The sequence below is a fragment of the Enhydra lutris genome, unplaced genomic scaffold (genome assembly GCF_002288905.1).
Source record: "Enhydra lutris kenyoni isolate GAN:26980312 unplaced genomic scaffold, ASM228890v2 scaffoldscaffold16, whole genome shotgun sequence".
Taxonomy (NCBI): domain Eukaryota; kingdom Metazoa; phylum Chordata; class Mammalia; order Carnivora; family Mustelidae; genus Enhydra; species Enhydra lutris.
In genome coordinates, this window is record NW_019154100.1 from 26820903 (window position 1) to 26846676 (window position 25774).

The 25774-nt window shown below is 39.5% G+C and overlaps 1 protein-coding gene across 2 annotated transcripts in view; it reads right to left on the bottom strand.

The window, feature by feature from the left end:
- Positions 1–9404: 9404 nt before the first annotated feature.
- Positions 9405–25774, bottom strand: part of LOC111147284 (src kinase associated phosphoprotein 2) — a 163756-nt gene continuing 147386 nt past the window's right edge. Inside the window, exons 11-13 of one of the 2 annotated variants that reach the window (XM_022503242.1) lie at positions 23755–23867; positions 10533–10634; positions 9405–10174 (exon numbers count right to left, since the gene is read on the bottom strand). In XM_022503242.1, coding sequence (XP_022358950.1) covers positions 10542–10634; positions 23755–23867 — 206 coding nt within the window. In that variant the 3' untranslated portion in view covers positions 9405–10174; positions 10533–10541. Of the gene's footprint in view, positions 10178–10532; positions 10635–23754; positions 23868–25774 lie in introns of both variants that reach the window. The other variant, XM_022503241.1, reaches the window with a different exon arrangement.

Genomic DNA, 25774 nt, shown 5'->3' on the forward strand with positions numbered 1-25774 from the left:
TGGACATTGTGGCTAAATCACTTCTAGCATGTTTATTTGCAGGGAGCTGTTTTCTGGGCAGTGCGGTGGGTTCATTAAGAAGATAGACTATGTTCAGATTCAAAGAAACAACCACCTCCCGTTCTCCCCTTCTCTGCTTTCTATTTACGAAAAAAAAAAAAAAGCTACAAATACTGAAGTAAAATACAGAATTCCCTTCATAAAGAAAACAACTTCCCTCATGGCCCTGAAATAGCTTGAAAATAAATCTCATATTGAGTATCGTAATGCCAAGCATTAGAGAGACCACCTTTAATGACTATAACTAGCTTTTAATACCTAGTGCGTAAATGGCAATCTGGTTTTGACTAAGAATAAATTATAGCACAGGATTAGGGAAGCTCTCGATTCACCCTTCTCTTTGAGAAAACAAAACAAAACAAGACAAAATCCAGTATTTGTTTTAGGGGAGAAGATTCTCTTCTCAAGGTGTTTTACACGAGGAAAACCTCGTTTAGGGAGAAATGTTTCTTTAAAGCAGTCTCGGGCCAGATTAATGGATTAAAAATTGCACACTTGAATAATTTTACTAAATTTAAAATCTCCACATGGCTCCCTTCCATTCATTTTTTGGTGCTTCTATACTAATCTTTAATGTGTTGCTCTAATATGCTTTTCGTATTTCCAAACTCAGCTAAAATGGAAATGGCAGATTTTCAGTTAGGCAAAAATAGCAATGGAGTGCCAGGAAAATACATTGTGAACAAAATAATCTTTAGAAAAGACATGAAATCAGAATAATTTTCTAGCATGATATGGATCCAATAACCAAAGCATATTTGGAGCAATTATATCAATTTTTAAATTTTAAAAACTATTTAAAAACGAAGGCACTAAATGCTAAGCTGTAATGTGTTTCCAGCCTCAATACACTTCCATTAGAATTAAGTAGTAATCAATATACAGTATTTATTGCTGTATACCCGAGCACCGGGGGAAACAGAGGACAGTGTGCCAGCAACTAAAAAATGTCTACTGTAATTATTTAGCAAGAGGAGGATAAGTTTTAGGAACGGGCTGACCTTTACTTCAATCCCAGTTACTGTAGTTCATTATTTTCCTTGACCCAGATAGCCATGAAAAATACCTTATGAAAATAATACTTTCCCAGGAAAGTTTAATAAGATAAGACAAGCTTTTATTTTAGAAAGCAAATAATCACAGATACACAATATGACTGTTACTAAAGTTAACAGAATTGAATAATGGTTCAAGATAGTCAAGGCATCACATTACAGAGCACTATTTGAGAGAGAAGTGCTGAAAACTCATTCTATACTATAATGATATTATCAGATATGTTGTTAGAATGCTATACTGCATAACATTATGCATTATAATTGCTAGGCTAAAAAATGGAATTTTCAATGACGCTGTATAACAAATATATTTAATAATCTTAAATAAACTCAAACTTACTTTGATGTCTACACTTCTGAGTAATTCAAGATATGAGAGATGAATTTTTAAAAAATCAGATCATGAAAGCCATTATTATTTGAAGGAATATGCTCAATTTTTTAGATAATTTCAATTATTTAAGAGTCCTTTGCATTTTTTATTAGCTTTGCCTAAAGTTATAACATTAAAGCATTAAGGTTACATGTAATGAGGTTCTGGTTTGCCCTGATTTCTAGTCCCATATTTTCACAAACTACAAACCGAGACTAGTGCTATATTACAAGGCTAATTTGATCCAATAAAATGGTCTTATTCCCAGACATGCACCTGAGGATAATGTTTAGCTACGAAGTGTGTATTCACATGCAAACAGTCACGGACACCCGTCTGGAAGAAACAGTTCATAAAGAGAATGGATACTGGTCCACAGGAAAAATTTTTTAGGGTATCTGTTACAAAAAACATTCAAATGCTAAGTCCGACCAACTATAAGCAACATATTCCTAAAGCCCATTATTCCAATTGATGGTTTTAAATATCAAAAGAAAAGTCTAGTTTGGAATTCTGCAGAGAGAAGTAACATCCCTGTTATTGAAAACCCAGTTAACAGAAAGTAACCATAGCTTAGAAAATAATGGCTCGATTCAAAAATGCATTTAGGATTACAAGAGAATTTAACCCCAAACTCCTTGAGGATGGTTTATATCAATTCTTGCTATAAAATAATAAAATCAACAGCCCACTAACATTATTCCAAATAGTAGCACAGCCAGTGCTCATGGCTACCATTTTTTTCCCTTGCTTGATTTTGGTGTGAAGGATAAATTTTTATTTTGACCCTTTGTTTCAGTTCTCATATCTTCAAATGCAGGAAAGCCCTATTTAACACTGTCATTGGTTTTTCAAGCCATCTCCAAATATAACCTCACTTGAGCCCACCTACACCTTGGGAGGGAGAGAGAACAGTGCTGCTGGTATTTGCAGGCAAGGAAACTTTTTCTAAGGCACAGCGCATTTGAGAACTGAAACTAGAATTTTGACGACTCCAGTTCCAATGGTCTTCCTACTACCCACGCTCAGCTGGTACAACTCTGTCCCCAACTGAAAGAAGAGTCTTTTTTCCTAAAGGGGTAGGGGTCACTGGCGGCTTTCAGAATGATCTTTAACCAATAAATGGCAGCAACTCTAAAAGATATCCACATTATGCACACACACACAGCTCTTTCGTTCCCCTCACACTTAATTCAGTAGCTACAAGCATTCCAGAAGTTTTCCAAAAATCAATCTTTTCCTCTGGACTAACACTGAAACCCTTGCACCTACCTTCCCAACTGTACACTTTAAAAAGATTATATATACATATAGATGATAGATAGTAGATAGATAGATTCCCTGTGTGTGTGTGTGTGTGTGTGTGTGTGTGTGTTCCCAGTTTCTTTTCAAGATCGTCTTTTAGGTTCAGATTTAATGAAATCAGAGAACATTTGCTTTATGACTTAGGACACTGCTAATGATTTAACCTGCTAAGCATTTCACAAAGATAAGGCTACCTGGGGCTGTTCTCCTTCCCCAAGTTTATGTCCTGTCTATTTAGACTGTGAGTCTTCTTGGAAAAGACTGTGACAATTCTATGTTTGAAATGTCCCTAGCACACTGTTGGCACTTAAATGTAATTATTCAAAATGGAATCATTTAATTAGATAGGAAGAGAAATAGCAAAGCCCTGAGATGATAATAAAGAGTAAAATAAATATGCTGGTCGACTGAACAAAGCAACAGATAGATAACAACACACACAAGATCGCTCCATGTCAATTTTTCAATTCGGGATGTCCGTCAACAGGGGAAACAACACAGTTACAGACCTGCTTTTGCTGGGTTCCCAGAAAGCAGACAGCACGACTGCTATTAACAACTCCATAGAGTGGCAAGAATTCTGCACCTCATGCCTCATACGACCTAGCTCCTCGGGAAAGCCTGAGGAAGAGGAGCAAAATGGAGGAAGGAGAGGAAAGCAGGGAGTGGCCGAGACTCTACAGACCGCGAGTCTGTTTGAACCGGGAATTAGGAAGGAGTCCTCTATCTGCCTGGGTGGGTCATTTTATACCGACTGGATCTACTTGGGGGGCAGCTAGAGAGCAAGACAATGCAAAGTCCTTTGCTCCCTGTTCGTTCTGAAGCATGATGTCCTGATCAGCAAGCCTGGAAACGTTTCAGAAGAGTCTGTCCCATGCACTCGCCCTTGGAAACGGACCTGCAGTCCCCGTGCTTCCTTCGGGCTCTAAGACAGCCAGCAGTTCCGCGAACTCTCCAAGGGCTGCACCTGACCCTTCCCCTGGCAGAGCCCTCGAATGGGCGGCGGTCTGGACCTCCCTCCTATTCCCCCGCCCCTGCTAGCCTCCAAGCAGTACAAGCAATACAAAATATTCATTAAAAGCACTTGTTCAAAAACGCAACAGAAGAGGTTCTTCATGAAGCCCCGTACAAGACAACCTCGTAGGTGCCCGAGAAAGAACACCTCACACTTGGGAGCCAGAAAGACCAGCAAAAGTTACAAAATGTTGCAAGTTTTATAAGGAAGTCTGCTCATTGATTGTAAAGGGCTGAACAGTTTGTTAATAATAATCCCTTAAACTCGTTAAAAGAAAAAGATTACCCCCCCATGTCCCCCAACAACTAAGAAAGACTGATTTGAGACCGAAGCAGCTGCTTTTCAGACCTCTCTAAGGCTTTCCTGGCTGCTCAGTTGCCTTGGGCTTGACTTTTGGGGTGGTGGAGAGAATGAGAAAGGGTCCTGAGAGAAGTGTCCCTCTGGCCTGATGTCCTCTCTCAACTCTGCTGCCTTCAGAGACACCCTCTTTAGCCAGACTGGAAGTTCATGGATAGAAATATTCCTATGTTGACATTTCTTCTTCATGGTGGCTTGGCTGCTTTGGATTTGGTACAGTCACCACGGGCTGCTTTGACTACTGAGTGGGGCGAATTCAGCTGTCGGATAATCCATCCGTGAGCTTTTCACGTGCTCCGGATGATTTCATAAGAATGGTGCCATCATCAATTTATTGAGTGCCTTCTATATGCAAACGATAGAATTATGCCTTTGGTTGGAATCTGTCGCAGTACTGGGAAGCAGAATGTTGCTGCATCGAAGGGAGGGAGGCCGGGGAACTTAATATCCCTGGACGTCAGGACAAATTACTTAGTCTCAGTTTGCTCATCAGGAAAATGGGAATAAACAACACATCTTACCTCCTGGAGTTGCCAGGAGGATTCAAAGAAAAGTGCAGAGTGAGACAAAGAGTCAACATTAACGTTGGCCACTGCTAGTGCTAGTCACGTGGTTATCATCATTGGATGTGAGAGTTAAAGAACACAGGGTTTGCCAAATGGACTCCTGAGGGGGCCGGGGAAAGGAGACAATGTATGGGAATCTGTTCATTTGTTGGAATTTTTTTTCCTCCTCTGCAGCAGTCATTTTTAATTGGCATACGTTGGTGTCATTAATTTTCTCCTCGGAGAGCACCGGTGTGACACTTGGAGCAAACAAGAGGTAAACTGCTGCTCAGGCTACAAAGTGGCACCTACTTTGACTCTAGCAGGAGTGATCTTTCTATATGACGAAGTCGAGGCCAATAAACGGGAAAGAGACAAGGGCTGTTCCAACCTACCTCTCTGAGTAGCGGACAATAAAACAGTGAAGACGGCGGAGAGCAACCTAGGAAAACACTTTCCAAGTCTCCAGTGCCAAGAAAAGCACTTAAGACATGGGCTTTTTGGTGCAAAAACAATGAATACTGTTACGTTGAAAAGAAATTAAAAAAGAAAAAAAAAAAGAAATGGGCTTTTGAAGGGCGCCTGGGTGGCTCAGTGGGTTAAAGCCTCTGCCTTCGGCTCACATCATGATCCCAGGGTCCTGGGATCGAGCCCCGCATCGGGCTCTTTGCTCAGCAGGGAGCCGCTTCCTCATCTCTCTCTGCCTGCCTCTCTGCCTACTTGTGATCTCTCTCTCTGTCAAATAAATAAATAAAATCTTAAAGAAAAAAAAAAAAGAAACGGGCTTTTGAGACGCTTTATATTTTCATACCTTGGCACGTATTCACAGGTTCTTTCGCTCTGCTTGCTTCCAACCTCCTCCCCGTCCTTCCAGGGTGCGGCCCGGCCCCGGTCTGACTCAGACTGCTCTCCACATTGATGGGTCCTTTCGCTTTGGGGAGTCAAAGCATTCAAGATAACACGATAATACAACTTTTCAAGAAATAGGGAGTAAAGGTTAAAAAGAGACCCAGAAATGAATTATGGTTGGATTTGGCAACAACTGTGAAACCTCCCACTCTTCCGAAATTCCTTTTTGATCCATTCAAGGCTGCAACTTCCAAGATCAGAGGGCGTCTCTGACATTGGCCAGGTGCAACTCAAGCCGGCTGTGATTTGGAACGTAATGGAAAGTGAAACTAGATCACTCGCCCCAAGCTGCCTGAGTCACCTGTGCCTTCTTTAGAAGAGTGACAACACGGGCCAGAACAGAGAGGAGCCGCCAAGCTCACCTTCGTTATTCTCCATCTCACTCGACTGTTGCCACCAATCAAATCCCGTCCACTTGTTGACGGGGCTATGGGGACAGTCGGACTACTTTCAGAGACTCAATAAAAGGGACTGATCTTTTGACGAAGAGAATGTCTGTCAGAAAGCTGATGTATTAACTGAAAAAGACATTTTTTTCTACCAGGTATAGAAGTCAAGCTCTTCCCTTCTCGTCTTAAATCTCAGGTCTTGAGATACGGTAGGGTGCCAAATCAGTTAATTAACAAGTATTTACTGGACACACACCATATACTCTGAAGTATCCCACTGGCAATAAATCCTGTTTGCGTCCAAGTAATGATAGGGCAGATTCTACTAGGGAAAACAAGAAAAAGCCCTTCAAACCATTAATGAAATGTCACTCCATGTTACTGTGATCATATAATTTTGTATTTATCTCATCACAGAATGTTATATATCAGGGGTTCTAGCAGAAATTCTAGAATTCAACTGTAAGGCGGTGAAGGGGAATGTTGAGTGTGTCTAGACTTCGCTTGTTCCCAACCAAGAGGATTAACTGTTTAAATTACGCATTACGGTGTAGGTCAAGTTTGTACAAAGTTAATAATATACTACTGATTTGTTTAATATACTACTGATTTGTTTCTCTGTGTTCTAGAACACTTGGGATTTCACTCACAAACTAAGCCATTTTAACAGATGTTTTTATGTCCCATATTCTCATTATATTCCTTCAACCTCTGAAGCACATTGTGTCTTCTATGGCTTCATCGTGTTTTCCTCTCCACCACCTCTTTCTTTACCATGGAGACTGCTTTTCAATATTCTACAATCTCTTGAACTCAAGAGAAAAGTGATTTCTATACAATTTGTGTCTCTAAAATCCTATTCCACTGAAATACAAACGACTGATTTATTTGAAATTTAGAAGTACTTTTCTTGATTTGAAATTTTACACAATGCTTCACTCAGTCTCAGTGACGAAGTTCAAACTTTTTTAAACCACGCGTGTGCTGAAGTCAGTTTCTTACAGTGGCTCAAGAGTAAATCTGGATCTCTGCTCTAGAACTCATTTCTGGGGTCTGCGTTTAATCACGGCCCTGGAAGTCACCAGCCTCTGTCAAGTGAGTAGCAATAGTTCAAACTGCAGAAATTACAGGAAAGGTAGAAATCAGAAGAACTGTGAGGGAATCTTGACTGGAAACACTTTAGAAACAACTGAATGAAATCTCTGCTGTTTATGAAAGGCTATACGACATGTTTGTACACTAATAGCAACCCACCCCCCACGTATATAGATTTCACTTACAGATGGTTGCAAACTAATTTTCTATGATCCTATGATACTTTACGTAATTATCTGTAATTAAATTAACACAAGGTAAAAATAGTCAACTTCAAATAAACTAAAGTATTCAAGACAATCACTCCGCCAAGCAACATTGTTTTTCGTAAGAGAAAGTATCACATGCAACGAAGTGGCAAAAACAGAACAGAGTGAGCTGTGGTTAAGTGTAAATCCTACAGCAATGAAAGTCATTTGTATTATCCTTACTTCTTTGAATAAATTCAGATGACAGCTCTATTTCATTTCTTCATTCAGTTTGGAGACCAGATGGCATTAGAATCATTTACTTCACCTTGTTGTGCTTAATTACTACAATCAACACACTATTTTCCAAATTAATCATAACAAAGTAATTTCATTAGTAACACAGCAGGCTGTTGAATTATTAGCATCATAACAGTTTGCAAACAATTAAACTTTATTTGAACCTTAAAAATTTGCAGAGTGGAACATTATTGTAAGATCTAATGGCAATAGAGTACAAATTCAGTACAGAGCAAATAATCAAGCAAAATGCTATATAAAATATGACTTACAATCACCTTTGAAAAAAATTAGCTCTCTAACTGTTCATAGAAAAACAAATAAAAGCTAAGCAAACATAATGAGAACATAGTAATTAGCATATTTTCTAACAAGCCATGTTGTTTAAATGCACATTAATGATATTATTATGATCTTGAAGAGAGTGTGATATATTGTCAAGGGTATAAAGAAAACTTTCTCCCTGGTAGTATACAAATGATTTTGCCAAATGAATATAAAGTAGTCATGAGTTGAAAGTAATGATTATTTTCCCTGTCACTTTCATTTTAAATCTTTTGTCTCCTTTCTTATTTCCCACCTACGTTCAAGTTAAACAAGAACAAAGGCCAGAGGAGCTCTGGACAGAAGTAACACTTTATATCTGTATTGTCACCATTCACAGAGACTGTCTGGTTTGGAATTGTTGGTCATCAGTTGGCAAAGGACTCCCTCTCCTGGATTAACTGTAAAAGGAGGCAAAAATCTTTTACATGCTTTACATTCTGCTCAAGCTTGTGCCCGAGTGGGGGAGGGGGTGCCCAGGGCTTAGGTATGCGATGAAAAGCTGCTGCCACCTACTGGCCCAGCCCTGAAATCGTCACTCAAACCAGAAGCCCAAAACTTGTATCTACAACCGACTACACGTTCAAGGGAAACCCATAACTGCTTTTTGCTTTTCAATCTCTCAGCCTTTGAAAAACAGACTGCTAAATTTATCTCCGGTCATCTCACTTTTGCCAAGATGATTTCAATCGACTCCGATGGCTCTCTATTAGGACAAGATTAAACGAGGGCACAAATTAATTTCTGAAAGCTCTAACTCGACGTCTAATTTACGTAAACGAGAGTTTACCCACAATCCCAAAAACTAAAAAATCAGTTTCACTACATTTGAATTCAGATGATCACAGCAGTAAGAAGACAATGGTAAAACGTAAGTTCTGAAATATTGCTTAAAACAATTTTCTATAAATAAGGGAGGGTTAAATATCAGTACGTTCACAGCTAGAATCTTTATAAAGCAAAGATCTGGAAAGTTCAACAAAGGTAGTGGCTACTAATCAATGATTCAATATTAGGTGACTCTGTAATGATCCAATCATCAGTACATTTTGGAAGATAGATATAGATATAGATATAGATATAGATATAGATATATAGATATAGATATATCACGGCCACACTGATACCCCGTAGGAATTTACAACCCCCCTGATTTCAAACATACAGGAAAAGGTCAGGTTATAACTGCACAAAGCCTGCTCGGGCAGCCCAGCACATTCCTCTCAAGTCAGGCTTTCCCTCCACCTTCCCACTCACCTGTTGGTACCTGTTCCCACCATGACTTCCAGGCTCTCCTCTCGGAGCCCTTCCTTTCCTCCTCATGGCTCTGAGAAGCACAGCGCAAACTCCCCCCTGGAGCCCTACTGTTTTGTGGCGGGAACTGAACAGCACAGCGATGAGCAGGCACCTACGGACAGTGCTCCATTAGACCTTCTCACTTTGAGAATACAGGGGGATCCTCTGTGCCGCTGTATGAGGCAGGAGGGGCTTTCCAATGAATTTTTTTATTTTATTAAATTTAAACACAACTCTGGTGGAAAATGTTGGCCAGCCCGTCTCCAAGGCGGGCTGTGTGTTCCTGATAAGGGGCTTCACGCACGCTGTGGCTCTGGGCTGCACATGTGTCCTGGGGGCTCTGTCATTCTTTCTTTCCTGTGGCTTTCTTCAACACGAGGTAAAAATCAGTCCAAATTCTTTCATGAAAACATGTCACTGTGTGAAAAATCAGCACCACGATCGATCCTCTACAAAGTTTGAACAAAGCCACAGTCTTCAGATAGCATCTACCAAAAGCTTACATGATAGATTTAATTAAAATTTCCATGAAATTATATATTACACTCTAAAATATCACTGACATCCAATAGGAAGAGAAATTACCGAAATTACCGAAAGCAGCAGTGACTGTGAGGTACATATAAAATTGGGCTGAATTCTTCACACAAATCAAACGAGCAAATAAAAACTAGACTTCCGTCCTCGCAAAACAGCAACAGGTACAACTTTACTGCTTGTCTCCAACTTAATTAATATTCTTTACTTAATTTCACATCAGAGGAATATTATAATGAATGCATAAAATAACAAAGAAAAATGTTCAACAAAACACGAAAAGGTTACAAACTGCCACTCATGCTCTCAAGTTGATTTTAAATCCAAAGCATTTACAGACGAGCAGGAGAATCTTCCTTTTCTGTAGGCCAAAAAGGAAAGCTGCATTTGAATTTTTTTCTTCAGGTGAAATGTTGATTTTTCCTGCTTAGAAAAAAAAATACACTTTTAGGCAAGGAAAAATGAGTATTTACTCAACATTTTGTCAATTCAGCTCTTCAGAAAGGCCAGAAAGAATGGTATTTTACTCAAGAAGAGAAGGTCTGAGAAAACATCCAGTTATTAGCAAAGGGACTTTATCTAAATAATCTATTTCCAAAGTAAATTCTATGAAGTTATTTTAAAAATCAAACCAGATTTTTTTTAAAAAGAAGAGGATATGGGAGCATGATCTTTGTGCTATCAGAAAACTACAAAGACTTTTCAAAAGGCAAAGACTCATAACACAGGGACCAAGAGAACATATGAGCTATTACAGAATATTGGATTAAAATGTACTTACCCAGGACTCTCAAATATCATACATCTCCATTATGTAGGCTTTCGGCACCAAGCCAATGGCTCCCTTCATTTCTCCTACCCACCAGCCATATCTATTGTATTCCTAATTGAAAACAATATGCAATATTAACCTTTAGACTGGTATAAGTACAATGTCGTTTATATGCAACTTCTTAGAAATGTTATTTCTTTTTACAAAGTTACAAGAGCTTGAGCTGCAAATTGAAACATTTTAATCTTTTTTCCTTTGTTTCTGGACACTTAAAAATGCTGTTAGGCAACAATTTAAATTAACATATAAGACAAAGCCTGGTTATTACTCTGTATAGCACACAGAAACAGTCACTTGGGATAAGAACCTAGCAAATGGAACTACATGAGGAAGTCAGCTCCCTGGGCCCATTTCCCTTCTCCCTTCCTCCCTCCTCTCTCTCTCACTCTCTCACTCACACACACCCACACACAGAGCCTGGGCAGACACCTTTTCTGTGCGAACACCAGTGCTAGATGCTACAAGGTCACAGCAAAGACCCTTAGGATACGATCTTGGCCTTCAAGAAGCTTATCATCTAGCAAGGAAAGAATTATTTTTTCACAATAAACAGATTCTTAGTTAAACTCATATGACTGAAAATTATTTCGAAGGCAGATGTATGCCCCTTCTTAAGAAAATCTAATACATTAGTATAGATATTTTAAACACATAAATGAGGAAATAAGAGAACACTAATAATATCCAAAAATATTTGCTTTACAAAATAATTTTTAAAGGCTCCTCTTAAAAAGCTTCCCCAAGGCATGTACTGTTCAGCTTTCCCTAATCAAAAACTATATTAGATAAAGGGTGGGTGATAGGAATTAAAAGGTGGTGTTAGGTTTGCCCTCAGAGTAGAAGATCAACAAGAAATAAAGTATCTCAAGTTACAAAGGTGAAATATTAATCCAGCTGTAAAAAAAGAGTGATTGATGAGACACTTTGGGGTATACTTTGCAACGGGAGATAAACCCATACCTGCATTTGTCCCCTTTGCCTCCACTGAGAGACCCCACTGCTGTCGGCATTGTGAACACACAGCGATGGGCCTCATATGTCTGCCAGATTGACTAATGTATTTTTGTCTCAAATTTATTTATGTTTAGTGAGATACAAACAAAGTAAAATGAATTACAAGTTTCAAGAATAATATCTTCCAAAAGCAATACTCCACAAAAGCACTGTAGGACCCAAATTTAATTTTTCATGGAAGATAAATTTTTAAAATCAATCCCCAAAGTAATTCAGTAGGCTATGATTTTCCAACATCTGAGTCATAGATAAATGTGCATATGCATATCGAGTTACACGTGGGGAGGGAATGTTCATACTGGCACAGACTTAACATCTGTATTGATTAGTATATGCCATTGGCTATCAGAAAGGAAAATCATACAATTCCTCAATACAAATGTAGCAACGTTGGCATGTGTGTATTGACATGTAGTCTATCAATAGACAGAATATCAGGTTAAAATCTGTATGTGCTTTTTAAACAGTGGGTTGTTCCAGGATCAGGCTAATTGGAAGAATAAGGTGGAAGGAAAAGGTGGGATGGGGGGGTCAGGCTAACCCTACGCTTCTTATTCTAATGAGGGTACAGCTCTGGCTCATGGGGCAGAGGACTCAAGATTTTAAGTTTCAAAGTTCAATGTCAGTGTGAATTTAGTGGATACAACTATCTAAGGGATGAAAATAGTCTGATGCCTGAACTCAGTGACGGTGGCTAAAATCTATGTAGGATCTATTTATCAGAAGGAAACACCAACTTACTGAAAGCTATGATTAGCAACCATTATATCTTAATAGGTACCTAATAAAACTGCCCTTCTCAATTTTTAAGGTAATGAATACAATTAGGGCCTAATGCTTCACAAAACAAATGTATTTAACCTTCCGGAGGCAAAAGGCCTACATTGTAAGATTTCAAAATGGATGGTTACCAGGCTAAGTCTGAATATGAAAGTCTTACCAATGCCAGCCTAACATTTTTTTAAAAATTGATTATTTGTAAAGAGTAAAGGAACTAGCCCCCTCCCCCCCAAGAGGCAGACAGAGCACATTCGGCTTGAGGGTGTGTGAACACCAGAATCTGCTTTCCGAGAACGGCCCTCCATCCGGGGCTCCAGGCTTACATGCAAATGACACTTACCTCACTTTATAACATTCCATTTTGGCTATCATCTGTACTCTCAAGTAAGGGCACATTCCTGTTCTCAAAAAGCCCACTCACAACCAAATTTAAGAAACTGATTTCCGAAGAATCATTTCACCGAAGGACCAGTGACATACCTCACACCTGAGAGAATTCTGCCTGACGGCCACTGGTAAGATTTATTTAATAGAAAGGATGGGCGGAAACAGGAGGGAGGAGCTTAATCAGCTGCAAACACATCCCTTAAAAGTATCATTCTAGGAAAACATAAAAGTTTCAGACGCCAATCATCTTAAATGCTTCACTTAATTTAAAATAACTCAAAAGCATAGGAAATTGGCTCATAAAAGTACTCTAAAATATCACAGGTTTAAATCAGAAAAGGGTAAAAAAAAATCAGAATGTTTATTACTTTACATTTGTAAAGAATTCCATGGAACACTCCTGTGTGGCATTAAGAGGTAAGATAAAATACAGTGAGGTAAAAATCTAGGAGGCAAATTTATGGATTTACACTGAGGCCATTAGAGTATGTCGACAAGATTGCAAACACAGAAGCTTTTACTTTTATCATTACCATCCTCTGTATGAGCCTCCGGAGCAACATGAATCCCAATTAAACCATTTGCTGCCTATAAATTGGAATGAAGATGCTTCTTGGAGTACGATATTCTAAACTTGAGCCTCAAGATTCGATACCATACAAGCTTTCCCTTTGAAGAAAGGACTCTGCCTCTTTGCCTTCCCTATTTTCCGCTCCCAAATAAATGTGATGGCAAAGGACAGATTACTTACACGTGGAAAATAATGCAATCCATAGTGTTGCCTTACCGTCCACGTACTAATTATAGTATTGTTCTAGAAGTCACAGGTGGATCATTAAAAAAAAAAAAGAAAGAAAGAAAGAAAAAAGATAAACACCCCTCAAGCCTTATCTTGTTATTAAACAAAAAAACAGAGCAACAAACCATACCAGGCTATCATCTAAATCTCTCAAAGGTTAGGAAGCATCATGTCATCTTTACAGCGCACGAGATCTCAGGTACAAGAAGGTTTGCCATCTGGCGTCCTTCACCCCACTCGCCTTTTAACATCCACTAAAATGCTAACATAGGCAAGTGACTGCGCTTCGGGAGGACTGATAAAATAATGAAGAGTCCTTTAATCTACAGGAAACCATTCCAGTCAATTTATAAGAAATATTACATCCCTTTGTAGGACGTGTAATTATTTTCTATTAATCATGTGCTATAAAGCTACATTATGCGGTTATTCTGTTATCACTAGAAAGAGGCCTGCAGTCAGCTTCTGACAATGTTAGGTAATTACTAACACAAAGCCTCTTTCTCTTCCCGTAGTAATGCGATCAAGATTCAGAGGTGTAGTGATGCTTAGTGTATAAAAATAGTACTCAAAAGAAATCCAATATCTGTAAAATGGATGGCTTCCAGGCAAAATGTAATGTGGCAGTCAAAGCAGGGAAAAAAAAAAAGTCCAAACTTGCCCAATAATCCGAGAAAATAATCGTAAAGCGGCATGGCACCGTTGCGCTCTAACTCCTCTGTTTTCAATTTTCCTGCCATTAAAATAGTTTTTATTTGTTTTATTTTATAGTCAAATTTTCGGCCTCAGCTAATCGTTACTAGGCAATAAATGCAAGCGATTATGTAATTGGGGCCGGGAGAAAGGACGGGTCCTGATCATGTGAAACCAGCACGACAGTAAACATTATGTCCGTATTTCAACCATTCACTAAATCTCTGCTCTCTTGCCAGTGTATTATTTTACACTTAAATAAGGCCCTGACATATCACTGGAATCCTTCTCGGCACCATGATTCTCATCTCTTAAGTGTGTTAGTCCACTTTCTGCAAACCCCGTGGTAAAAGAATGTTGCCTTAACAGAAACTGGAAACACTTAAAAAGATTTCCTGATGCGTACTACCCCAGCATTCCACAAACTAGTTACCAACCTGTCTGAACGCAACAGGTGTTAGAAAGGTGGAAAGATGACCTGTCCTTTCTCTGAACATGTATCTGTGCTTGGGAACATTTTATCCTTTTGCAGAAATGAAGTTAATTTGATTCACAAAATATAAAATGCATTGACTTTCACAACCAGGTGACTTTACCACTGTTTTCCAACTATTCACTGTGATAGTCTCAATTTTTCATAAACATTATGGTAGTATGAAAACTAGACACCTATTTAAAATACAGACATAAATTCTTCAAGGCTACCTCTTCAATCTTTTCCTTTTTACTATCTCCAACTAGAAACTGTCTAAGCTTCCTTTCATTTCTTATAAGCCCGTCATTTCGTCTTGGAAAATGTCCAACAGGAACCTGACAACCCCAGTGTTTTACTATTATTAGCTACACATTAACTCCTTGAATCTTAGTCTCTGAGCTGATAAATGAGGAAATCGACACTAACCCTCTTCAAGATCCTCCATGATGTCTGAACAGCACCCTCCATGAACCTCCTTTAAGACACTGAGTCTCTTGGCAGCTTATGGAAATCAACCTCATTACTTTATAATTCATGGTGCAGGTGTGACTTTGAGTTACACTAATTCAAAGAATTATTTTTTTTTCCTTTCTGTACTGTGAGCTCCATGTTTAAAGCAAGAGAGACAAAGGACAAGCAAGGAAGCTAATAATAAGAATTTAGTTATTATAACAGGTTAAAGCCTCTGCCTTCAGCTCAGGTCATGATCTCAGGGTCCTGGGATCGAGCCCCGCATCGGGCTCTCTGCTCAGCGGGGAGCCGGCTTCCCCTTTTCTCTCTCTGCCTGCCTCTCTGCCTACTTGTAATTTCTCTCTCTGTCAAATAAATTAAAAAATCTTAAAAAATTAAAAAAAAAGAATTTAGTTATTATAACAGATCTTCATTTATATTCCAGAGTCAAGACACATTTAACTCAAGTTTCTACACAATCCACATTTACAATACCACCCAGTAATAAGTGCTATTCGGTCTGATGATTCGAACCGCTATTCAGACTGATGGTAGGCTAAGAAAAGATTGAATTTGTATTCAGTAGAAAGTGGCCTTGGTACTCAGTGTATTTCACTGACCAGTAGGAGACTCCGTTAACTGCTCTCAGGCTCACCCACCTGCCTCTTCCAACTGTTGCCATTCTGCTCCAGCCCGTCATCACCTCACCCTTTACACCTGCCCCCCTGTTGCTACCTTTACAAGGTTCTGTCTTCAGCTCTTTGGTACATACAATAAATTCAATTGAATAATTCAGTTCTTCAAAGAACTGGGATTATTTGGTCCCAGTTGTGCAGGAGATGGATACCTTTTTTTTCTGCAGGTGGGATTTAAACCCTTCAGACAAGGTATCCTACCCAGGGCGTGAGGAAGCATGGAGGGCAGCAGCCAGCCCCGAGTAGGAACAACATACTTCAGACTGCAAAGCTAAACACACTTCAGAATAAACATTTGTTTTGTCATTGCTAAAATTCTTCCAGTATGTCTAATATACACAAAGGAAAAGATCCACCCTTTGGAAATTACACTGCTTAAGAAAGTATTTGGGATTGGTCAACTGATACATCATCCAAAATAAAGACAGAATGTGCTTCGTCACCCGGTCCATTTTTATTGAACACCTCGTACCCATCAGCTGGGTGTGGCATACAGAGCAATGGTAAGATGGTGCCCTGATCTCAGTGAGTTTGTACTTTATTTTCGTTGAAGGGAAGAAACTAAAGTACATCAGATCCACTGAGGAATAAGGTCTCCACAGAGGTAGTCTTTTTCTCCTTGCATCTTTTATTTATTTTTCCCAGTTACATTAAGCCTTGAGATTTCCTCACCTATAAAGCAAAGGGCTAGCACTAGGTTCCTCTATGATTCCATCATTCTAAATTCTTTTAAGCTTTCAGGATTATTTCCCATTTTTATCTGTATTTTCACAAACTCATACTAAACATGATATTATGTATTCGGGATACAATAATACTTAAGACACAATGCCTACCTCAAAGAGTTCAGGGTCAAGAGAGAGAAATTAATACTGCTAGTCCCCCATGTAGGTAGGTGTAGCCAAATAGAAAGAGAGAAAGCTCTAGGGTCAGATCTGCTTTGATTCCAGAAGAAAGTATTTTTTTGCTGGTATCCTCAGGTGATTGACATAATAACCTTCCTGAGCATCAGTTTCCTCATCTGGAAAATAATCACACCAGAGACTTCATAGGGTTGTCTTACGATCAGATGAGTGAAAGCATATCGAGTGCCTAGAAAGGGACACTGCAGGTATGCAACAAACTTCTCGTTCCCTCCCGCTCTCTTCCCACTAATTGTATAGCAAAATACCAGGACAACGAACAGAGAATGTTCTGCACTATAAGGCAATCTGATTATTAGGAGCAGTTCTCTACCCTGCTCTTCCAAAGGGAATCTGGCCTTTAAAGGGCTGAGGAGGGAGACATCTCAAAGGAGTAAACGTTGCTATACATACATTAAGGGAGTCCCTGAGTTTTGGGGGCAGGAGGGACAAAAGTCCATAAGAGGCCATGGATTTTTCAATATCGGATTTTTAAAAAAATTATCAACATTGTGCTGTCTTTAGAGTTGTTTTGTTCTGCTTCTGGTTTATCCCATGCAGAATTAAACCACACGGCCTTGCCCCTGGAACCGCCCCTCACTGCCACTTCCGCTCCGCGTGCATCTCTGACACGGTCTTCTGGCTTATCCTTGACCTCTCAAGCCACTGCCAGGGCTGAGCCTTCCAGCCTGCCTCCCAGAATCACCTTCCCCTTTCAGCTGTCAACATTTTCCTGTAATGCTCCTTCCATTTTACGTAAGAGAAAAGAGGGAAGTACTGGGACACGTTAGTGCACAGATAACAAGAGGAGCCCCGTGGCTGGAACCAAAACATCTTCTCGGGGAGGGCCGGGGGCTGGGGGTTGCTGAGCAGAAGGTCTGCCTGGTTCATGCCTCACTGTACCCATGCTGTTCCCATACTGACAGCGTGGAAACGACATGCTATCAGGCCCACAGAAATGCAGTCACAAGCACAGAAAACTCCTTCCTCCTTCCCCAAAGGCTGTAAGACAGAATAATGGTTTGGGAACTAGCTTAGTGCCCGTGTATGTCCTGTACTGAGATGTCCTAGTTACTCCTCAATGGTTGGCTCTGCTATTTGGGGCACCCAGGATCAGATGGTCACAGAGGAAAAATGAAGAGACCTGGAAAGTAACTCTGCCAGCAGAGCTCGGCAGGACTTTGATTTTACTTTCTTTTTCTGGTAGGTTTGAAGCCAGAAAAGCCCTGGGAATGGGATCTGTCCATTTTCACCACGAGAAGCAAACGGTCAGCGACAGTCACAATTCACCGATCACTGAGAAAGTCACAAACAGATATAACGAGAGGCGATGCTTGACCCTCCAGCCAATACACACTAAAAACCAAACAAACAAGCAAAAAATGTCCCTTTACTACCTATTAGTGAATGCCATCAACCTACATTTCCTGATTTTGACTTAAGAAATTTCTCAAAAAGCTGCAGTGCTCGATTCACACGTGTCGGAGACTAGAGCAACTATCCCAGGACTCTTACCTCTCTTGTTTTCCTGTTACCACCAGACAAAGCAGTGGGCTTCTTTCCTGCTAAAGCATAGCTCCCCTGTCATTAAGTCTCCAAAAATAATTTATTGCTTTAAAAGTAAGAATAGGAATGTGGTTAGCAATTTACTGATGAGGACAGATTGAAAGATAAACTAATAGGGAATGTAAATCCAGAACAACCAGTAGAATGACATAACCAAAGAGGTATGCAGGACAGCACAATACGCCTATAGCTATATAACCTGGGTCCTGCTATTAAAATTCTAAAATTTCATGAACATACTTCTATGAAAATACTATTAACTAGGATATTATGTCCATGTTTAAGGTGGTAATAGACGTGAAATGTAACCTAGTAATGGAATCTGACACCATTTTAAACAACCCCAATTCCTTTCAAAAAAAAAAAAATGATAAGATATTTTTACTTCAAATATGATTTTCCCCCATCCAACAAATCAGAAATCTGGCCATGTGTTTCAGAATCAATTCACTAACAACATAGCTCTCATTAAAATTACAAATTCCACTTTTATCCATTCCTGTAAATGTGCCTCATTGTCTTTAGGCGAGAAAGAAAAAATTTCCTAATCTCCACCGAACTACCCAAGTACATAATGCGTTTTCATACATAAAAAACAGCAGTGATCCTAGGTGAAAAGGAACTGGAAGCAAAAAGTTGTTGGCTCTCCTTTTTAGGTAAGCGGTACTTACATTCATTATCACTGAGCTTCGAAGGTTAAAACTTAGAAAATGACAGACACTTTTTGAAAGAGAGGCTAGCTCAGCCAGGGGTCATGTGACAGCTGCTAATTGCAAAATGTCACAAAGGGAAGGGGGCAGGGTAGGTTATCTGCTTACTCTTCTTTATTGCAACATTGGATTTTTACTTAAAAAAAATTTTTTTTAAGGCTAAGATTTGTATAACTCTCAAAAGAGGCCTGAAATAAATAAATCACCCCCAGGCTGACTGAGCACAGCTGACACCCCATCAAAGCTTCCTTGAAAAAACAGAGAAAGAGGACTGAATTTTAAAACCAAACTATATTTCTGCAGGGAATTCTAATGAAGACAACCCAATCATCAAACTCATTCAATCTTTTTCTGCCATTTCACTTAAAAAATTAAAACCCTCTTTATCATTGCATACCATGTTTAGCCCCTGATTTATCTAAATTTTGTTTGTATTTAAATGCATCTTTTCTTAAACTATCTTGTGTTGCCTTTTTTAAGGGTATTTTCAGTACTGACAACCTTCCAGAAGGTAAGTTAGACCAGTGATAATTAAATATTGCAAAATATAGGTCAGTTAATTTTGAAAAGCAAGTTGTATTTCCTTTTTTTTTTTTTTTTTTAGATTTATTTATTTGAGAGAAAGAGAGAGAGAGAGTGCACATGGGGAGGGGTACGGGGAGAGGTAGAGAGAAACTTCAGCAGACTCCAAGCTGAGTGGGGAGCCAGACTTGGGCCTGATCCTGCGACCCCAAGATCATCCCGAGCCGAAAACAAGAGTCAGATGACCAGCCAACCGCAGCACGCGGGCGCCCCAGTCATATTTCTTTCTTTTTTTTTTTTTTTAAAGATTTTATTTATTTAATTGACAGACAGAGATCACATAGTGGGCAGAGAGGCAGGCAGAGAGAGAGAGAGAGAGAGGGGGAAGCAGGCTCCCTGCTGAGCAGAGAGCCCGATGCGGGGCTTGATCCCAGGACCCTGGGATCATGACCCGTGCCAAAGGCAGCGGCTTAACCCACTGAGCCAGCCAGGTGCCCCCCCCCAGTCATATTTCTTTAAAATCTTTTAAACGGCATTATTTATTTGAAAAGTTGCAGCATTAATTTCTTTACAAAGTATACATTTTAATGCCTCTACAGATACTAAGACTCCTTTAAAATGTATTCTTCCTTACGTATGCAATGTTTACACTTAATTCAGAAGAATTAATTTATGAATGAAAAAATTTATGATCAATGCTAACATTTTATTGACACGAGATAGGAAAGTAATAATCCACAGCTAGATTTAAAGTTGAATTTATGACATCATTTTCATTGTGCACATTAGCTGTAATTACCTGCACCACTCATTGTGAGCCACTAGATGGTGTAAAAAATAAATTGAAATGGTAAAATTTCATTCTATCAACGCGAAACCTAATATAACCCAGAGAAAGATGAAACAGATTTCTAGACATATAATAATGCTAGTGGTTTCTACACTAATTGTACTTTTTTAAAAATCTAGCTCTCTACCTTGATCCAGAAACAAGTCCTTCTGAGCAATTTTTCACTCTAAGGACCTTGAGTTCTGAATTGACAATAGCATTAAACATCCAGATTGCTGTCACTTACATATTAAATGAATTTATGACATTAATTTATGGTCTATTTTGGCCAAAGTTTTGATAAGAACTGGACGATCAAACCAGTAAAGAATTATTAGAGTCTCCAGAGGTTCCTCTGAAACTGTGCCCCCAAAATTGGGGAAGCAAGAGTCTTCACAAACAGATACTGACTCCCAAAATGACCTGGAAACCAATAGCCAAGATGCCCACTAATGGCCCAGAATTTGTCCACATCCCATCAAGGGGGAGCTAAGTGTCCTTTCTCTTCACCCTCACCAAGATTTACCTGGTTGCTCCTACCAGGTCCACAGCTGGGTAAATATTGGTAATAAATCATTCAGCCAACAGTAATAACGTGCTGCCCTAACAATGTCTTGTCTCTTCTTTAAAAATCCAAAATGAGCTCCAGATACAAGAATCATATCTAGAAGGCCCCTCATGAAATGATGTTGACTGTGGAACTTCGAGTCTTGTGAAGGGCTGGTTGAAGGAATCTTTTTGGTAAGCAATACCCAAATAACAGCATTTAGACCTTTTAGATGGCAGGATGCTCTTCCTTTGAGCTGGACCACCACTACCCTTAGCTCTATGATAAAGCTTCACAGATGAAATGACAGTCTCCACAGAACAGGTCTGGGAGAACAGAAATTACCTACCCCAGGATCCTAGAAGTGTGATATACACCTAGGATTGTACTTTTAACTTCACAGCGACAGAAAACAATTTTCTGAGACAATGGGACCTCTACTTGTCCGACAGTGTGTCCCAGAGGTTGGTACTCTGAGCTTTTCAGCAATGCACACAGCCTGACTCATAAAGAAGGCTTTAAGAACAGATCCACAATTTACCATACAGTCTCACATTTTACCATAATAATATAAAGACTATAAGCCATTTATCCTACAGTTTGGAATTTCAAGTAGAAGCTAATCAACCTTTTAATTTTATACACAATTGCCCCTAAGTTGGTAAAAATAACTGTGAGCTGAGTAGATTTGAGGAATAATTTCAAGAAACTCTCTTGAACTGAAATGAATCAGTTTGGTTTCTATTTTAAGTTATTCACTCAAAAAAAGTGTTATCTTGGGGCACCTGGATGGCTCAGTCAGTTAAGCGCCTGCCTTTGGCTCAGGTTATGATCCTGGGGTCCTGGGATCAAGCCCTGCATCAGGCTCCCTGCTCAGTGAGGAGTCTGCTTCTGCCTCTCCCCACTGCTTGTGCTCATTCCTACGTGCTCTCTCTCTCAAAAATAAATAAATAAAATCTTTTTTTTAAAAAAAGTGTTGCCTTGGGGCTTCCTGGGTGGCTCAGTGGGTTAAAGCCTCTGCCTTCGGCTCAGGTCATGATCCCAGGGTCCTAGGATCAGGCCCCACATCAGGCTCTCTGCTCAGCACCCCCTCGGCCCTGCCTCTCTGCCTACTTGTGATCTCTGTCTGTCAAATAAATAAATAAAATCTTTTTTTAAAAAAAAGTGTTGCCTTAACTCAGGACAATTAAATGCTCAATAATAGGCTTAATCCAAGAGTTGACTCCCAAGAACTAAAAGCATCTCTCCCTAAAAAAACAACATAGAGACGAAGGAGCAGAGGGCAGAGAAAAGGTAAGTGAGGAGTCTTAGCTCTGGGCATCTCAACTAGCAATGATCACAGCTGGCAATATCTGCTTACTAAATATTTTCCCCAATAATCTACAAGTGCTTCTATAGTATTCCTCTTGGATTCTTGGTGTTAACATGGGCCTTGTAGGTACTTTATAACAGTTTCAAATGAGAAGAAAAAGAGAAAGCATTGGTCTGAGCATCCAGATGCCTAGTTAAGCACTAGCTCTGGCACTTTCTTGACCCAAGTTTCTTTGGCTATAAAACCAAGAACAGGTAGATGATCATTACTCAGATTCCTCATTCAAATGTTCTGTGATTTTCTATGTTATGATTTTATCCACCAACCATCTTGTGCTAAGAGGCAATAAGTGAGGGGCACCTGAGTGGCTCAGTCTGTTAAGCATCTGCCTTCGGCTCAGAACATGGTCCCAGGGTCCTGGGATCGAACCCCACATTGCACTCGCTGCTCAGCAGGGAGCCTGCTTCTCCCTCTCCCTCTGCCTGCTGCTCCCCCTGCCTGTGTTCTCTATCTCTCCATCAAGTAAAGAAATAAAAATCTTAAAAAAAAAAATGAGTCAGTAAGTGACCTTATTTCCAAATTCTCTTCTGCATCTAGCAAGTCATACTATCTTTCTGAAAAGTACAAATTTTTCTCAAATCAAGAAACCACATTAAACTCCTAGACTTATAGAACGTCTCCCTACTTATATTTAAATAGTTTTCATACATCATTTGTTTCTAAAATAGTTTCATAAAGTAGACTGAGGGAGTTTTTTAAATCCCCATATCACAGTAGGGAAAGTTAAATATGAAAATTAAGGGAGCTCACATATGTCATCACAATAAGAAACATGACTTTTAGATCTAAAGACAGAACGGTTTTCAATTATGCAGTATGTTAAGAGGCAGAGACACTGATATATATATATATATATATATATATATATATATATATATATATGTTCGTAGCAACAGACTCCGCCATTATGTTTACAAATACAACTATGTTAAACTTAAAAAAAATCACCTAGACCTGTCTGAATAGAAAAAGCATTGCTTTTAAATTGTCGGAACACCAATGTATTTACATAAAGATGAAAAACTTCTACTATAAACAGTGTTTCCAGTAGTGAATGGCAGACAAAACCAGAATAAGCACACAGAAGAATAAAAAGGAAGAGGAAAGAAAAACATAATAAATAACCCAATACCTTACAATGTTAGCTTTCACATAAGTATATTGTTTCTGGAGAAGGCTGTGTGTGGATGTGAGCCAAAGGCTGAAGTGATAGGTAAACACACTGTTAAGTTGAATCCTGTTATCTGATTGTGTTTAAAATTTGATTATATTTCACTTGACAAAATAATTAATTATTGTGAACTCCCAATTGTTAACAAGGACCTAGAGGAATTCCAATTGGCATTTTTCCCCAGTGTTGTAAACCCAGATGCATAAAAATCTAGCTTTGGGTTCACCCTTTACAGTTGTCATCTGGGGTGCCTTCTTACCTTGCTAAGAATGTAAATCACATCACCACGTTTAAATGACAACTCATCGGAAAGAGCTCCTGTGCAGTCCCACAAACCCTGGTAAAAATTCGCATAATCGGTGCTTTTATCTCCTAGGAAGAAGAGAGAGCAAACATGAGTTAGAGCTTTCATATAATGGGCCCTTATTTAAAACGAACCAACAGAAATTAAAGGGCTACCTCAAACCACCAAAACAGGCGAAGAAAAATTCTGTCTGGATTCAAAGAACCCTTGATTACGTGGATAGACAAATCCTACCTCTTACAGTGATCTAATTAAGGACAGATTTCAAAAAGACCTCTCTTGGCACGTCTCTTCTTTTCTTTCTCTCCCTCTTTTGTTTTACCTAAAACCTGGATTTGCAATGTGTTCTCCTCAAACCAGCACCTAAAAGTTCCTTCTCACTTATTTTGTAGAGTGGACCTAACCCCACTCACAACATGTTTTGAAGTCAGTCACCCAGGCTGCACGCTGAGCGATATCCACGACATGGGACACACGCATCATGAAACAACCACCTTACCAAACTTCTAAAACTTACCCAAAAAGCAGAGACAAAGGGAGGGAGAGAACATGTGAGCATCTGGGACACCTCATAAATAATCTGTATTTAAATGAACATCAAGGAGCTAATAGGGCACAGACATAACCCAAACTAGGCGACAGTTTTTGTTCGTTCGTTTTCATTCTAAAACCTCAAGCTGGTTAGAGAAGAAGATACAGTGGAAATAACATAAAGGGTAATTCCAGCTCTTATCTTTGGGGACTTTTGCACCGAGAGCCTCTCAAACTTATTTCTTAAATATTTGAGCAACTTTGAAAGTGCCGCTGCTGAAGCGGCATTTTTCAAGATTTCCGTCAGCCCCAGTTTAGGACATCGCGCTCTGAATAAACATGCAACATACACTGGAGTTATCAGCTCATCCCTCTAACAGCATAAGCACAATGGATGCGATGTGCTCAAACTGCCATACAGACCATTAACTGATTGATTATTTAGCACTCTCCGCTCTGTAATACCACAATAAACCGGAGTAATAAATGCTTTGTCACTTATACAATGGGGCTCTCTTGAAACGTGGCTCAGAGTTAAATACACTGGATGCTTTTGTTACACTGAGAACTGTTTCCTGTTTTTAATTTCATGATAATTGAGTTTTGATGAGTTCACGCAAAAAGAATGCAAGTGATATCAATAAGATGTCCGTGTGTTCACTAACCAGGCACAACATATACGTGCTGACAACTTCCATCATTGGAATGTCATCTCTGAATTCTGAGGGGATAACTGTGGAGACATGTGCTGGATCAGGGCTGTCATCTTAGTTTTGTTATATGGCTCTCAAACAGCAGGCTCCTTGGCAAGCCCAGCACAAGCAGGCACGTTAGCGGGGCACCTGCGGATACGTCCGACACTGGGCGGTTTGTGATGTACACCAAGTGGTAACAGTGTATCAGACGTTCCGAAAATTCTAATATCCGACACATGTTTTTAAAAGCCAAAAAGGAAATCTGAGTCATGTGGCGCTTGAAAACGTATAAAGACAATACTTTTTGATTGTACATTAAGAAAATAAACAAGGACTGGAATGCGCAACCTAGCAAAATCCTATTACATTTTCTCTCTTGGTTTCTAAAAATTCAGAGACGGGGGAGAGAGATGGGGGGAGGGAGGGAGAGAAAAATGGAGAAATGAGAGGAAGGAGGGAGGGAGAATGGGAGGGGAAGGGAGAGAGACCGACACCTTTCTGACCTCTCCACTCCTGCGTCTGAGCACTCATCACTGATACCAGCCGGGAGGTCTCTGAGCCTGGGAATCCAACCAAGACCTAACAATGCTTGCCGCCACCCTTCATTACATTTCCCCCCAAAAGCACATATTAGGTAAATTCTATGAATGGACACTAGAGGGCACTCCCGCTGGACAGATCTCTCCAAACATTGTCAATTTTTTCTTTGAGAAAGAATTACTTAATAATAAAGTGACTGATTTCCTTTA